General features: G+C 42.8%; 2 protein-coding genes across 3 annotated transcripts; one reads left to right on the forward strand and one right to left on the reverse strand.

The window, feature by feature from the left end:
• Positions 1-66: 66 nt before the first annotated feature.
• On the forward strand, positions 67-4,256 carry ccdc32 (coiled-coil domain containing 32). Its single transcript, XM_079573132.1, has 4 exons — positions 67-166; positions 357-626; positions 793-946; positions 3,002-4,256. Exons 2-4 carry the CDS (start codon positions 389-391, stop codon positions 3,162-3,164), a joined length of 555 nt encoding a protein of 184 aa, XP_079429258.1. The 5' UTR covers positions 67-166; positions 357-388; the 3' UTR covers positions 3,165-4,256.
• Positions 4,257-4,312: 56 nt separating this feature from the next.
• bahd1 (bromo adjacent homology domain containing 1) lies at positions 4,313-13,794 on the reverse strand. 2 transcript variants are annotated; one of them, XM_079573133.1, is made up of 7 exons: positions 13,663-13,794; positions 8,558-10,000; positions 8,038-8,368; positions 7,653-7,812; positions 7,481-7,560; positions 6,790-6,881; positions 4,313-6,610 (listed from the first exon to the last, which is right to left on the reverse strand). In XM_079573133.1, the coding sequence occupies exons 2-7, from the start codon at positions 9,916-9,918 to the stop codon at positions 6,421-6,423; spliced, it is 2,214 nt and encodes a 737-aa protein (XP_079429259.1). In that variant the 5' UTR covers positions 9,919-10,000; positions 13,663-13,794; the 3' UTR covers positions 4,313-6,420. The 2 variants fall into 2 exon arrangements, with proteins under 2 accessions (XP_079429259.1, XP_079429260.1); XM_079573134.1 differs by lacking the exon at positions 13,663-13,794 and adding an exon at positions 10,825-11,193.
• Positions 13,795-14,410: the final 616 nt, after the last annotated feature.

The raw sequence follows: 14,410 nt of genomic DNA on the forward strand, positions 1-14,410 counted from the left end.
ATTGGCTACGTACAGAGACATCGACGTAAACCAGGACCAATCAGTTGTTAGCTGGCCGTGTTTGATAGCCAATCACATGTGTCCTAACACGGAAGTTGATTTTCTCAACAATGGTGGCTTCTAGGTAGAGTGGTCAATAATCTTCTGGTTTAAAGTAGTCTCGCAGGTAAACAAAATCCCTAACTTCGTGTTATCTATCGATAGAGCTCACAAGAAATACTTATACTTGCCTCGAGGAAACAGAGATGTTGAGCTAATGCCATTTTGTATTGCAGTGTTGTGTCTTGGTGTTGCATTCAATGATTCATATTACCATCGGGTTAGCAGAGATAATAAACATTGTACCATATTTATAGGAACATATCATACTGCTGTTGTAATTCTGACCATGGTGGACGACTTTGAGGGTGGAGACGTTCGGTCCAGTGGTGAGCTTTGGTCCGAAATCTGCTCCAGCCTTCCACAAGCTCAAAACGCCCCCCCTGCAGACAGCAACTCCGACTTCAGTGACTCATTCCAGCCTGGGACCGTGCAATTCAACGGTCAAGCTCATGGGGCCTCTACCTGCTCATCCGGAGCCAAATGGGAGCCGATGGAGGATTCAGAAATTTACATAGCCTCCCTAGGTAGGTCCACCACATCATGACCAATGGACTGCTCTTATGCACTTAATATGTACCATGTAACAGGTAAACGCATGCCACACCACAGAACACGGGGAAACGGGTAGGCTCTAAATATACATTTCAAAAAGGTTGGCTTAGGCATTTGTTTTATGTCCTTGTGTTACAGAAAACCGTTTGAAGAGACTGAAGGGCCAGTCTAGTGATGTAACGTCCAGAGACATGCTGCGGTCATTGTCTCAAGCCAAAAAAGAATGTTGGGACCGTTTTTTGCATGACACCCAGACATCGGAGCTCTTCCAGGGAGGAGACCTAGACGAAAGGTATGAATGAAATGGTTTCTATGATCAAACCTGTGTTATCAATAGACCTTTCTGTGAGGTCGCAGTGTACACAGTGTACATGCTGTGTACAAGGACTAAGTATTGTGAGGCTGCTTTTCAATCTTATTCAGTTTAACTTTAGAAATAACTCTACTTTGACAATATTCAAGTCCTGTCATTCTTTTTAACTGTGCACATGATAACTGAAAGTTTTATCGCCACTTTTCACAATTCCTTTTATTAAAATGTACAATTTTTATTTGCCTTTTTGGCAGTATATAGTACATTATATATATATATATATATATTACAGTATACAGTATATAGCCTACTTTCAATGCATTCCTACTCTGTAATGCTCTTTATTTGAATTACTCATGATGTGTGCTTTAAACCAGTGTCGCGGGACACTTCAAAGATATGTGGTCTGGGAGCAAAAGCGTGATCTTTTGAGTAGTAAGTCTACTTTCTCCGCAAGATAAGAAGAGCCAGAGTCCCAGCCTCCGTTATGTGCAACCTCTACAGAGGGACTATAGAGAGCATCCTGATCAGCTCCATCACTGTGTGGCACAGCGCCAGCACTGCCTCCTGCCGAAGGAGCCTCCAGCGCAGCGTGAGAGCAGCGAAGATCTGTGGAGCCCCTCTCCCCTCTATTAAGAACATGTACTCCACCTGTCTCGCCTGCAAAGCCGCCAAAACCTGCGGTGCGAAGGGTCCCTGGCGATTTTGGCGGCTTTGCAGGTAAGACGGATCACGCAGTCTCTTCAAGGTAATGCCTTCAAGGAGGAGACTGCGGAGTCTACGAGTTCCAGTCGATTGAAGAACAGTTTCATACACAAGGCCATCGGGAAGCTGAACTCCCTTTGCTCCCTCCCATCCCTCTTACCCCTCCCCCTGTTCCACAATCAAGGATGAGAGAAATATCTTGAATCTCAACGATTTCCTGGTGGGTGTGATTGACAGATGGGATCAACCAATTAGAGAAACGCTGGATATGTCGCAGGAGCAAGCGGCAGGAAGCCTTTTCAAAAACGTCCTTTTTCATGAGGAACTCTTCCAACTCTGTTTCTTGCTTCGGTTTAAGGGATTTTATATTTTCCAAATCATTTAAAGCAAAACAAAAAAGACAATAAAGAGCAGAAGAAAACGGCTTCCGTCTCTTGGTGCGTGATTGGACCAATATTGGTAAAATTGTGAAATGATTGGCTGCGAGCAACTGCCCAGATGGTTCTTCTTTTGAACAGAAAGGAGCAGCGTCTGGCGGGCCAGGCAACTAAAGTAGAGGTCGCAAGAGGATTTTGAGACAGTGCTTTTTACATTTCTGACATTGGATTTGATGTATTTTTGATGATGAATAGTATTGTACGGTGAACTTAAACCAAATGTGAAAATACAGTATCCAAACTAACATTACTAAACCAGATTTTTAATATTTAACAACATTTAAACTAACACGGCTGGCATACCCTCCCATATATATTATATATTAGGACTAAATAAATAGATGTCAGTTAAAAGCTAAGCTAAAAAGGTGGGTCTTGAGCCTGCTCTTAAAAACATGAACGTTCTCTGCAGCCCTGAGCTCCTCCGGCAGGTTGTTCCAGAGGCGAGGGCCGTAATATTGGAAAGACGCCTGGCCATGAGCTTTTTTGTTGACTTTAGGAATAACTACCGGAGGAGCGAAGGGGCTGTGAAGGTTCATCAGGTAAAAGCAGTTCTGAAAGATCAGATGGGCCCAGGCCATTAAGGCATTTAAAAACCATTAAAAGAACTTTAAAGTTGATCCTGAAACACACGGGGAGCCAATGCAGCGATTCTAAAACCGGTGTAATGTGGTCCCGCCTCCTGGTCCTCGTTGGGACACGAGCAGCTGTATTTTGTAAAAGTTGTAAACCAAACTGGGTTAAGTGTCTTGCCCATACACATAATGGCAGTATTCAATAGAGAGTCAGAATTAATGCACTGACCTCAGTGGGTGAATCTCTACCATGTTCGCACTGCATCCTGCTCAAACAATTGAAGATTGAAATCTATCCTTAATTTCTCCTTTTACAGTGCTCTGGAACACGTCAAGCGGTGGCTCGTCCCAGAGAAAGTAGCCATTAGTGCAGAAGAGCTGGAGTATCTCCTGAGACCCAACCAGAACCAGAGACAGAATGAAGGGACACCAGAGCCTCAGCCCTCCGAGGATGACGACTCCTCCTGCCCGGAGAAATGACCTCATCACTACAAGACCCCTCCCCACCCCCAGCACCAGCGATCTGTAACGTCTGTATTCGCTGTGGTGAGGGTTAGGTCCTTGCCACTATCCTTTTCATCCTGCGCCTTTGTGAACCTCCCATATTTCGTCAAATTTGTATTGTAGTCCCTGTAGACTGCTATTGTTACCGTTTTAAAATGTTGTGTACATCATATGCAGTATCATTCCTAATGTATCAATATTGTCTTTAGTTATTTAGTTACTCTACATCAGTAATGGTTTATGTTCTGAAACCATGACATGATTTGGATCCTTATTACTGCATATGCCTCATTAAACGTGTATGAAAAATATGTTTATTTGACTTCCATTCTATGATATTGTTACTGATATTAGGTAAGGTTTCTTAAACAAATCTGGGAAAAACATTAAAGGTGCACTATGTAACTTTTAAAGTAAAAACGTTTACATGAATGCATATCTGACCTTTCAGTGACCCAGCGGGTGCTTGGGTGGTTATCATAGTGCATTGCTGATTGAGCCGTATCCATGATTACGTATACATTACATTCCGAAAACCTACCAAAAATCCTGAAGCCTCAAAGGTACCACCGGGATGGAAAGCAAAGGTGCCAAGCTTTTAACCTGAAAAGTTGCATTGTGCACCTTTTAACAAATGTTTTTGGAGAAGTTCACCCTCTACTGGTATAATACATTATCACATATATCTTAGGACACTAGAACTCACACCCATGTTTAAACTCATAAATATTTATTGCATATAAATATTTGTCTTTATATTACAGAGGTCTATTCAAATCTATACAAATAATCTTTGCAGTGGTTACAATACAATTTCAGAAAAATACTTCCACCATGCAGCTATAGGCTATAGAGAAATCAATGATAACAACAAATGAGCCTACAGTGTGACTGCAGAATCAAGAGTCATGGCAACAGCAATCCTTGGTTGATTCTGATTTCATCTGACTGAAATGATGTTAAAGCTTAGGAGCTGGACCAAACTAAGAGGCCCAGAGTCCAGACCCGAGTGACGGGACCGGCATAACACCTCGCTCCCTTGCAGTCCATTCACAGCAAATGGCTCCCTCCCTTAAAGCCAGGGAGTCATTTTCTAAAACGTCCTGCTGATTTGGTTGAAAATTGTGATCATTTTGAGTTTGTATTTTGTCTTTTATTATGTAACAAAATATGTAGTCACTCTAAGCTCAATAACAAACATTTTAGGGTGGAACAGAATTGAAGAATCCCTGAAAAAAGTTGTAGTGGCAGATAAGATTCACACTGAAATCTCTGCTAAATGCAACCATTTTAAGTAGAAACAGCATCACTAAATACAGAATAGAGTTGCCAAATTAATTAGACTTGTCTCTTGTAAGTCAAAAAAACAGTTTCAGTAATTGCATTGTATTTTGACCCTCTGCTTTTTTCCTTTTTCTCTTTACTGTGGCCCTCAGTGAAAACCTGCTTCAGAACCAAAACAACCCTGATTCCCCCACATGGATTTGTGCACTACATCCCCTGTCAAACAAAGAGCTCATGTATTTATCCGGATTCAAGACATCCTCCCACTCTACCTCAGCTCAAATATGAAAAGTCTGAAGTTTTAAGGCAATTTGAACAGTAGAAAGTACAGTAGAGCTGAGTAGTACAGATTCTGTATTTGGTTTGAGGATGCTATCAACCCTTATGATATACAAAAATAGAAGTTCAGAACAGCTTAGGTTCATGTAGATTGAGAGAAAGATAGACATTATAGTTGCAGAAAAGTATGCTATGGTGGTGCAGGACATGTAAACGGAACAGTGGTGACTGCGGATTTTCAATAAAGAGATCCTTTATGCGAATGAAATTGATATTAATACGTCATGAATATTAGAAAGAGGGGAGAAAAAGGAGATACTGTTAGGTGAAGAGAGAGAAGAAACAGTAGATGAAAGCTGCATTGACCACTGGATGTAGATTAACAAGATAATTGTTTTTTATTTTATTGTAAACATATGATTTATTTATTTATGATTTATTTTTAACTCTAATCAATTTGAATCCTACACATACAGTAAAATATGAACTATTATGTCATTAATTATGGAATGTCAGTGCGAGATTTAAATGTTTTGGTATGTCTGTGAAGAAAGTCTTGAAGAATAATGAATAAAAATTGGTAAACTACAGAATGTCGAGCTGCAGGTTTGATCGTCTTGCATGAAAAGGCCGGGGGTATGGTCAATAAGGCAGCAATATCAAGGGCAAGAAAGAATTGTAGCATTAGGACAAAGGGGAAAGATTTGTCACCAAGAGGAGAGGAATGGGAAGAGGGAGATTTGGTCTCATCTACACATTTGTGGTCATACGTTTATCGTTGTACTATTATTTCTGATGCTACTAAAAAGCAAGCAGTCACACACCACATCTACCAGTTATATAAGCCATTCATTGTTGAAATAAAATGATCTAAATAAATATAATACTCTTATAATAGAAATAAATAACTCTCTTTTTCCAATACAAATTGGACTACTCATCGTCACGGTCCACAAATGCCACTGAATACATGAGTCACTGTAAGATACAAGAATACATTTGACTAATGCAACATAGCATTACCACGCAGATATGAAAACATGATCCAACAAGTGCAGAGAAAGTCTGGGATAGGAATGAATCTCATGATCCCCCCAGACACAAATCAGAAAAAGCTAGATTGAAACAGTGAAATCTTAAGTAGTTGATTTGACATCATTTGGGTCAAAGGCAGTACTTTGAAACATAAGTGACAATATGAATCAAACTGGTGTCTTTCAAGCTGGGCCGGCCAGCCCATCCTACATTGCTTTCTAAAGCAGTAGTTGCAGTCATCTGGGCTGCATTCACATCTGTCATTATAAGTTTAGTTATTGGTTATTGAACACGGTGTGTACCTTTACCCCAGCATAAAGACCACATATCAGGTGCACAGAGTCCCACACCAACAGGTGTGAATACACTTTGCTACATTTGTTTTGATAGGGGTAACGGCACAGTTCTTTCTGAGCACAATTCAAACAGAGGTACTAACTCTAACTTTTGTAAAGGTTATTCTGGATGGTCATGCTAGTCCCGTTTAATAAAACTTTCAGCAGTTAATGTTCCTCTCATCATTACAGACCTGATCAGACCCATGCGTCTCACACGCTCATCTAAACCCAGTGTTGGGATGGTCCCATGGGTGACTAACCCGGTGCTGTGTCACATGATGGTGTGGGTCATGTGACTACTGCAGGTTCTTGAGAAGGCGGCCGTAGCGGAAGTCATACACGTGTCGACAAAAGAAGACCAGCTGGGGGTCCACGTCCGGGGGCACACAGTGATGCGTGAGCAGGCCATGCTCAAGAGCAGGGGGCACCAATGAGGGAGCACTGCAGCCAAGTCCCTCCTGCTGCCGCTTCACCGAGGCACAGAAACTGTACAATTACATGTTTTGTACATCATGTTAGATTTCTGTATAGAAATTATGTTAGTGTTAAAAATAAGAACAAAATATAATGGGTGAGCAAACAGTCCGGCTGATAAAAGTTACAATTTGTTACATCAATCAATTGAAAACAGAGAAAACCTTGTTATAACAGAAGGTGTTACCTACCGACAATACTGCGCCAGTGGGAGAACATAGCATTTGTCTTCAATACAGGCCACGCTGTTCACATCCTGGTGTCGAGACGCAAACACCTCATTCTAAAGAAACAACATCTGAGTTCAGTCCAGAAATATGTACTACTACTCTTACTACAAAAATGTAAGACACTCCTTTTGTGAGATAGGGTTTCTTCATTTGCCCTTATGATACAAAAATACATTTGCCGGCTGTGTACAGAGTGGGTGGAACAGCCAAAAATATTTACTCAAGCAAGAGTAACGTTACTATGAAATACATTTCTCAAGTACAAGTAAAAAGTAGTTCCCCAAACAATTACAGTAAAAAAGTACTTGTTACTTGAGTGCTGTGAGTAACTGAGTAACTGCTTGAAAGTAAGTCATTGAATTGCAACGAATCATGTGGAAATTGTGATTCAAGAAAATTCCCAGAAAATGGCATGAAAGAAGAAGACAATCTGCATCCATCTTATAAATCGAAATTAAGCACTTGAATATTTACTCATTTACTTGTACTTATTGTGATTGCGAAAGGTGCCACATAAACAAAGTTTCTTCTTCTTCTGTAAACTACAAAGACCACATTGTTTTTCCGTCTTTTGAAGTATGACAAAAATATGTGCACTATGTTTTATGCCTGCATTTTTACCAGTCGCTCCTAATCATATGAAATGCCTGACCTCACAGTGGACATCAGGCTTGCGTCCTCCTTGTGTGTGTTCTGGACGGTAGTACCAAAACAAACTCATCATCAGCTCCCCTAAAAATCAGCCGTAAAAAAAGGAGACAAAAACAGGAGCTTGAGTATGTCTGAGTATCAAAGACGTGAGTCGGACAGAACATGTATGAGACCTGAGTCCGGATCCTCCCACAGCGCCGACACTTTGGCCACATAAGGCAGACACTTCTTCCTTGCTCCAGACTTAAGAAGGACAGTGTCTCGCACCTGGACCACATCCCTGTCCCGCTGCACTGCCTCAAAACAAGTCCTAGTCACGAGCGTCTCTTCACCCTGTTAACAGCAAGATGCCATGATTGCACATTGTTACCTAGCTTTGTTCCCATAAGGAGAGAATTCTGCAACAGGAGAGCATTAAAGGTGCTGGAAATTAGATTATTCTGTTGTTGCAGCCAATGTTTTTCAAAGAATGAAAATGTAGATGTTTTAATCTTGTTTATGGATGAACAGACCAATGTCACAATTAAGTGTACAAAAATACAAATGATAATAACATACCACAGAGAACACCTCCTTCTGACAGGACAGACCCACTGGCTGCCATCCATTGGTGTTTTTATGGCGCCACTTGTTGGGGACAGAGCGCCCCCCGTTGGCAGTAGGAGGAGTGTGTCTTCTGTCGCAGGTGGATCTCAGGTCCAAGTGCAGGCCTCTGGGAGCCTTGGCACTCTGTGGACACTTGTGACTCAAAGGCAAAGTGGCACCTGGATGGTTTGGCTCAGAGGGCGGACGCAGAACGTAAGAAGCTGATTGTCTGGTTGGAGGCACTGGAGAGATGGGGCAGGCACTGGGGACTCTGGGATTAGGGCACGTGGAGAGGGACGAGGGGCTGTGCAGGTCACTAAGGGCTGAGGTGTACTCTTCTGAGGAGACACCAGAGGGAAGACCATAGAGGTTAACACGTGTTCAACAGGCGCATTATTAGATTTTATTATGTGTTATTAACAAGATTATGAGCTCATTTTAAGAAGTAACAATCTAAAGGGCATCACAGACAGTGCTAAAGCTAAATTGTGACTCACCTTTCTTAATAGCGTGGTTGCACTTAGTGCAGCCCATGGCTGGAATCACGCTGGAGTAGGCCTGATAACCACTGATAGGACATGGGTCAAAGCAGGGCTCCACAGAGGTGCAGCAGTAGATAGGGTGAGAGATCCCCGGGGCACCTGAGCTTTGGCCCCCCAGCAGCTTGGCCCTCTTTGTGCTGTGGGGGAACACATGGTCCTGTGAGGCGTCAGAGGGGTGGCACAAATGAAAATAGTATCCAGGGAAACAAGTGTATGAGTGTGTGCCGAGGGCTTGGAGATGGTGATGATGGTGGTGATGGTGAAACACACTGGACAGTGAACCGTCCTGTCCCTGGAAGGACTTGTCCCGGAGGAAGAGGGCCAGGCGGTGGCAGTACTGGACACACTGCTCCTGAGTGCAGCAGTAGCAAGATGACACCTGGCTCTCCAGCTGCTCCTCTTTCACCTTTGGAGAAAGGTGCACAGGGGATTTCAGACTGTCCCTTGAGCTCCACTCAGACTCCACAGTGTGAACTGCACAGACAGAGCGGCCCTGGGGAGCTGGGTCCAGCTGTCGGCTCCTCTCCCTGTCCTTCAGCTGCTCTTTGTGTTGGCTTTGTATTCTGTGGTTTGATTTTCTCGTTGTGGCACTTTGAGCGGTGCCCTCAGTGCTAGTCTCCAGTTTGACTTCCCTCTTCTTTTGCCTCTTGCTTGTGTACTGAGTACTGGTAAGTTTGAGTAGGGTGGCAGCTGTGAGCCCAGCCTGTCGCCGCGGTGTGGGTGCCAACAAACTTAACCAGTCAATGCTCTGGTCCTGTGTGTCTTTTTTACTCTTGCGTTGATTTTTGTCTTTTTGTGCAGTCTTTTTGGTTTTGTGGCCCTTGCGTTCATGTGTGCGCTCTTTAGGATTGTCACTAGACAGCTCCTGTTTCTTGGAGACACTTTGTGGAATCTCTCGGAACAGCAGGAGCGAGTTGACCGCCTCAGCGTTCAGAGAGGCCATTCTGCGCCTGCGAGGCTCCCACGACAACTCCAATGAAGCAGGTGAGTGGGTCATCTTTGGTTCCTGGGCTTGTTGCAGTGTTCTACACTTAAGTTGATCACATTTGGTCCTTTGTTTGATTTTTGCTCTCCTCTTGTTTTGTTTTTTTGGTGCCTCCTTGACATCTCCACTGTCCAGCCGTGTGAGCATGACACGGCAGTCCAATGCACCTCTCACCTTGGAGACCCTCCTCCGGCGCCTGTTCACTTTTATGTGTGTTCTTCTCTTTAGCTTCTTCTTCTTCTCTCTGACCTTAAGGACCACTAAATTCTTCTCCTTACATTGGTGATCCTTGTCTTTGTTACGGCCCTGTGCTCTCCCCATATTCATCCACAAGAGAACCAACCTGCTGCTCAGAGGGTGACGGCTTCATTCATCATGTTTGTGGACTGTGTCCAAGTCCAAACACATCCTGTAAACATAAAGGGTAGTCTCAGCAAAATATACAAAGAGGAATCACAGCACAACTAACTCAACAAAACCATTTAAAGTTGGCTCTTGTTTTTGTTTTTATTTCAAGTCTACTCCTGGGGCTTGGAATGCTTGGAATTGGAAGTAGGACTAATTCATAACCTTTTGCTGCATAACAATTCACTATTAAAAATGTTTCAGCCAGATCCTCAGCACTGTTAGACACTGTTGGAGTCACTCATGACCATCTGTGACAGAGACAGTCCGGTCCTACAACAGCAATGCTGAGCCCATTGAGGTCTGTGTGTGACCCCTCTGAGTCCATAAAGCTTTATCTAGAGAATAACGCAGATCATTGGTATGCACATCTTTTTCTTCTTGTAGGCAAAGTTAGTTTCTTGTTCAATAGTAAACTCCATGAATTATCAATCATCTTTACATTTACACGCCTCCTCAGAAGGAAAATGTCGGTTTGAAGAGTTTGCCAATGGCCAGTGAGTAATAGGCTTCTTCCACCTTCTCTGACCGAAGTGGAGGTCAGCGGTGGCTGTCACACCGTGGTGAGGACTCGGAATCAGAAAAAGCGCTGAGATGCGCAGAGGCGGGAGCCGCAGGAACCTGGGCGTGCAGAGTGCGCTTCACAGAGTCCACTTTCCTCAGCGAGCCGCGCACACAGCACAACACCCGCTGACCATACTCAAAAAAACAGACTGATGTGGGCTTGCCCTACACACCCACAGCTGAGCGAGACACGCTGCGAGAGTCGGGTGAATGTGACAGCGCACAGCCAACGGAAACAGAGGGCGAAGTCAAAAACACGCATACCCAAACAAAACACCGGACCTGGCTCGCTGTCGCCAACTTCGAAGCAGCAGTGCCTTCGTTATTTGACAGGCCCTCTTCGTACGGTTCTGGATTCAGTTCGAATAATTTCCAGAGGCGCATGACGAAACAAAATCACATCCACGAGGCAAGCAGACCCCTGAAGCTCGAGACGTGGTTAACAAACCCACGAGCGGTGACCTACTTCCGAAGTGGCAGCGGTGGAGATGATATTCATGCGCCGCGCTCATGCACCGGGACTTCCTACCGTGCCGTGGCGCTAAACCAGAAGCTGCTCCTCAGGGGAAACTGTCCGCTTTATGGTAATGGAGACAGCCTCTACACACAGGCTCTGACCTCCGATCAAGAGACTCCAGGGGGAGGGAATGGGCGGCACTAACTCCGCTTACTCATCGCCCTTTAACGGGAAAGGTTGGCGGTTCGATCCCCGCTACAGCCATTAGGCAAAGACAACACAAAGCCACATTTCCATCAGTCTGCCCCAGGGCAACGGTGGTCATGCTATCTGTTTTAGGCCGAGTCTTAATGCTTCACCTCTGTCCTGTAGCTCTACAGGAGGTGAATAACTGGCTCTACTCAAAATTGTCTCATGTCCATGGAGGACAGGGGACATTTTAGAGACAGGCTGGTGTGTCCCACTATTTAAATCGTGAATCTTTAAGGGTCTTATACTGCACTTTAATACTTCCTCACTTACTTTATTGCTCAGAAGTTTGGGGAAACACATACAAAACTACAATTCAACCGCTGATAAAAATACAAAAAAAAGCTATAAGAATAATAAATAAAACGCATAGCAGAGAACATACAAATCCACTGTTTATAAAATCAAAACTATTAAAATTACAAGATCTCATTAAATTACAAACATTGATAATAATGTATAAACCAAGATTTTTTCGATTGCCTCAATCTGTACAATTGATGTTTGTATTCAACGCCGATGCATCCAGTCGTAGAAAACTTAACTTTACTCTCCCTTTTGCCAGAACAACCCAGAAGCGGATGAGCATCAAACTGTGGAACACCCTGCCCTTGAATTTAAAGAACTCCTCCACAGTTCACCAATTTAAAAAACAGTTCAAATCAACAAACATCAACTCTTACACACTACTGTAAATATTAGATTTCAACTTTAAAAACAGTAGTACCTGTGTTGTTTATTCTAGCTTTTGAATAATACCTGCGAATCAGACCATTTATGTTTTGTTTTTTTGTCTACTTTTTGTATTTGAAGAAAGGGGCACTTAGCATAAGCGTTGTCTTCATCGTGCTCCTTTTCAATCATGTATAAAAAAAAAGCATGTATAGTTGTTGAAATGTGAAAACATGTAACTAACATGACTGAAATAAAAATAAATAAATATTTACAATGCCTCCAAACACACCATTTACCATTTACCATAGTGAATATGAGGGGGGAAAATGCCGTAGAAACATATTTTGACTTTGAAATATAATAAGCTAAATGTGAGCCCATGAATCATGACTTTGACAGTGGTTCAAAGCTCTCCTTGATTCGCTGCTGGAGAAGACCTGCTCTAGTCCGCATGTGGATGTCACCACCAGAGTTGACAGAAAGCCTCTATACTCAAAACAGAAGCATCTTCAACTGATCAAAGATACGAGGAATTTCAAAACATCTGTGCTCGTCTGATGACACAAAAGTCATTTTAAAATTAAACTTTTATGTTAAATAGGCTAAATAGGCTACTGGAAGTCAGTTATTTTAACTAACTTCCATTAGTAGTGTGTTTGTTTCATGTCATTCAACAATAGGTGGTTATAAGAACAGGAAAAAAAAAGTTTTTTCAAGAAACTAGATGCAAGAAAGTGAATTGTTTTATATATAGGTCAGGACTTAAGGGCTACTGATCTGGTGGGTGAGGGCCATGCAGTCCTGTTCCCCCAATAGAAATCCCAGTAAAAGTAACAGAAGACTATATTCTTGTACATTTTAGATAGATCTACTTGTATTTATGTTGAAATGTTATCATGAATACTTTTTACTTTCACTTCACTACTACCTGTATGAGTACAGACCACAACATTGTTTAAGAGATTAAACATAGAAGTATTTTGAGTGTTTCTGTGTGTCAGTGATCACCTTGTTCTGACCAAAAAACAGTTTCGCATTTAATATTTGAAGTTTGAACAGCTTAATAATAGCCTACAACACAAACAGCCCATTTTGCATTTTGTGCCATATTTGATACATTTCTGAGCCCTCCTAAATAATCTTTTTTCTTCTTCTTTTTTTAATGGTTTGGGCTTTACAGAGTTTACAAAATGTGTGTGAAATACTTTTTAGCCCTATGTATTCTCGAGATGTCATGAGCTGCTAAAGTTAAGCCTAACTGCGCCTTTCTAGACACACGTTTCTGTGTGCCCTGGAGCTACAAGACAAGGCTGATGGAAGTTTGTGGGGAAGCTCCATTCTAAGCGTTCAATGTCAATATCTGTCACGAGAAGGTACTGTTACCTGCAGGCTGCAGCTCCGACCAGTGTGGTGGTCGCGCGGCTCTCCTCCTGCATGCAGTGTGACAGCCGCGTGACAACCGCGAACAGACAACTGCTACTACATCGCCAAAGGCAAACATCAGCCAGGAAGCCTCGGGGTCACTCGTGGAAGCAGCTAGAACGATATCTCAGGTGTGCGTTTCGCGCAAAACAAAACGAGAAGGAACTGGGAGCGGAGAGCAACTCCGGTTGAGACTGGCGCGGTGGTCCGAAGTCCGCAGCTTCCCCGTGCGCGAGTGCGCGGCCGACACTCCCCAAGAAACACCGCTCCAAAATCACATTTCTAGATCAAATACAAACCTGAGCTGGATCCAGCCATCGGTGACACGGCGAGGCTCCGGTTAAGTTGAGCTCAGCGTGCTTTACATAACAGCATCATCCTCTTCCACGGTGACGCACCACGGAGCTCGGAGCAACAACATGGAGTTTCTTAAAGGGCCATGACACAGCGCTTTGTGCATGTCCGAGTCTCACACTGTTCTGTACTTAATGTGGAGTAGTGTCCAGAGACTGTCTCAGGTAGTAACGTAACACATGTATTTAGAATACTCGATTTGCGTAACTGTATTCAAGTACAGTTACTATTTAATTTGAGGGAATAGAAAAGTTTCTTAAAAATCAAAGGAATACGTTACAATACTCATTAAATCATTACATTTTATTTTCATAATCATAACATGAACAGAATAGAAAAGGCCAAAGCAGCCGGGGGAAAGTTTAGCTCAGTGTTATTTGGGGGAGGGGCATTTACAAAATATATTTTAAGGTGATTATTCAATATCCTGCAACTAAATACACTAAAATATACAAATCCAATTTCAAAGTATTAGTATTAGTGGTACACCAACACTGTTTTTACTATTGGACATTATTAAACTGCCGTGATCAGTGTAGACATAAATAAAAACTTTATTCAAATACACAAATACTACAGAAGGCTAAACTAAATAGCCATCACAGGGAATCAGAGTGGAATCTCAGCGAAACAATGTTGCTAAACACATAGTTCTCAGGCAGCAGCTTGAAACACATATACCCTGCTGAAGGC

Source organism: Gobius niger (assembly GCF_951799975.1).
Source record: "Gobius niger genome assembly, chromosome: 16".
Lineage (NCBI taxonomy): Eukaryota > Metazoa > Chordata > Actinopteri > Gobiiformes > Gobiidae > Gobius > Gobius niger.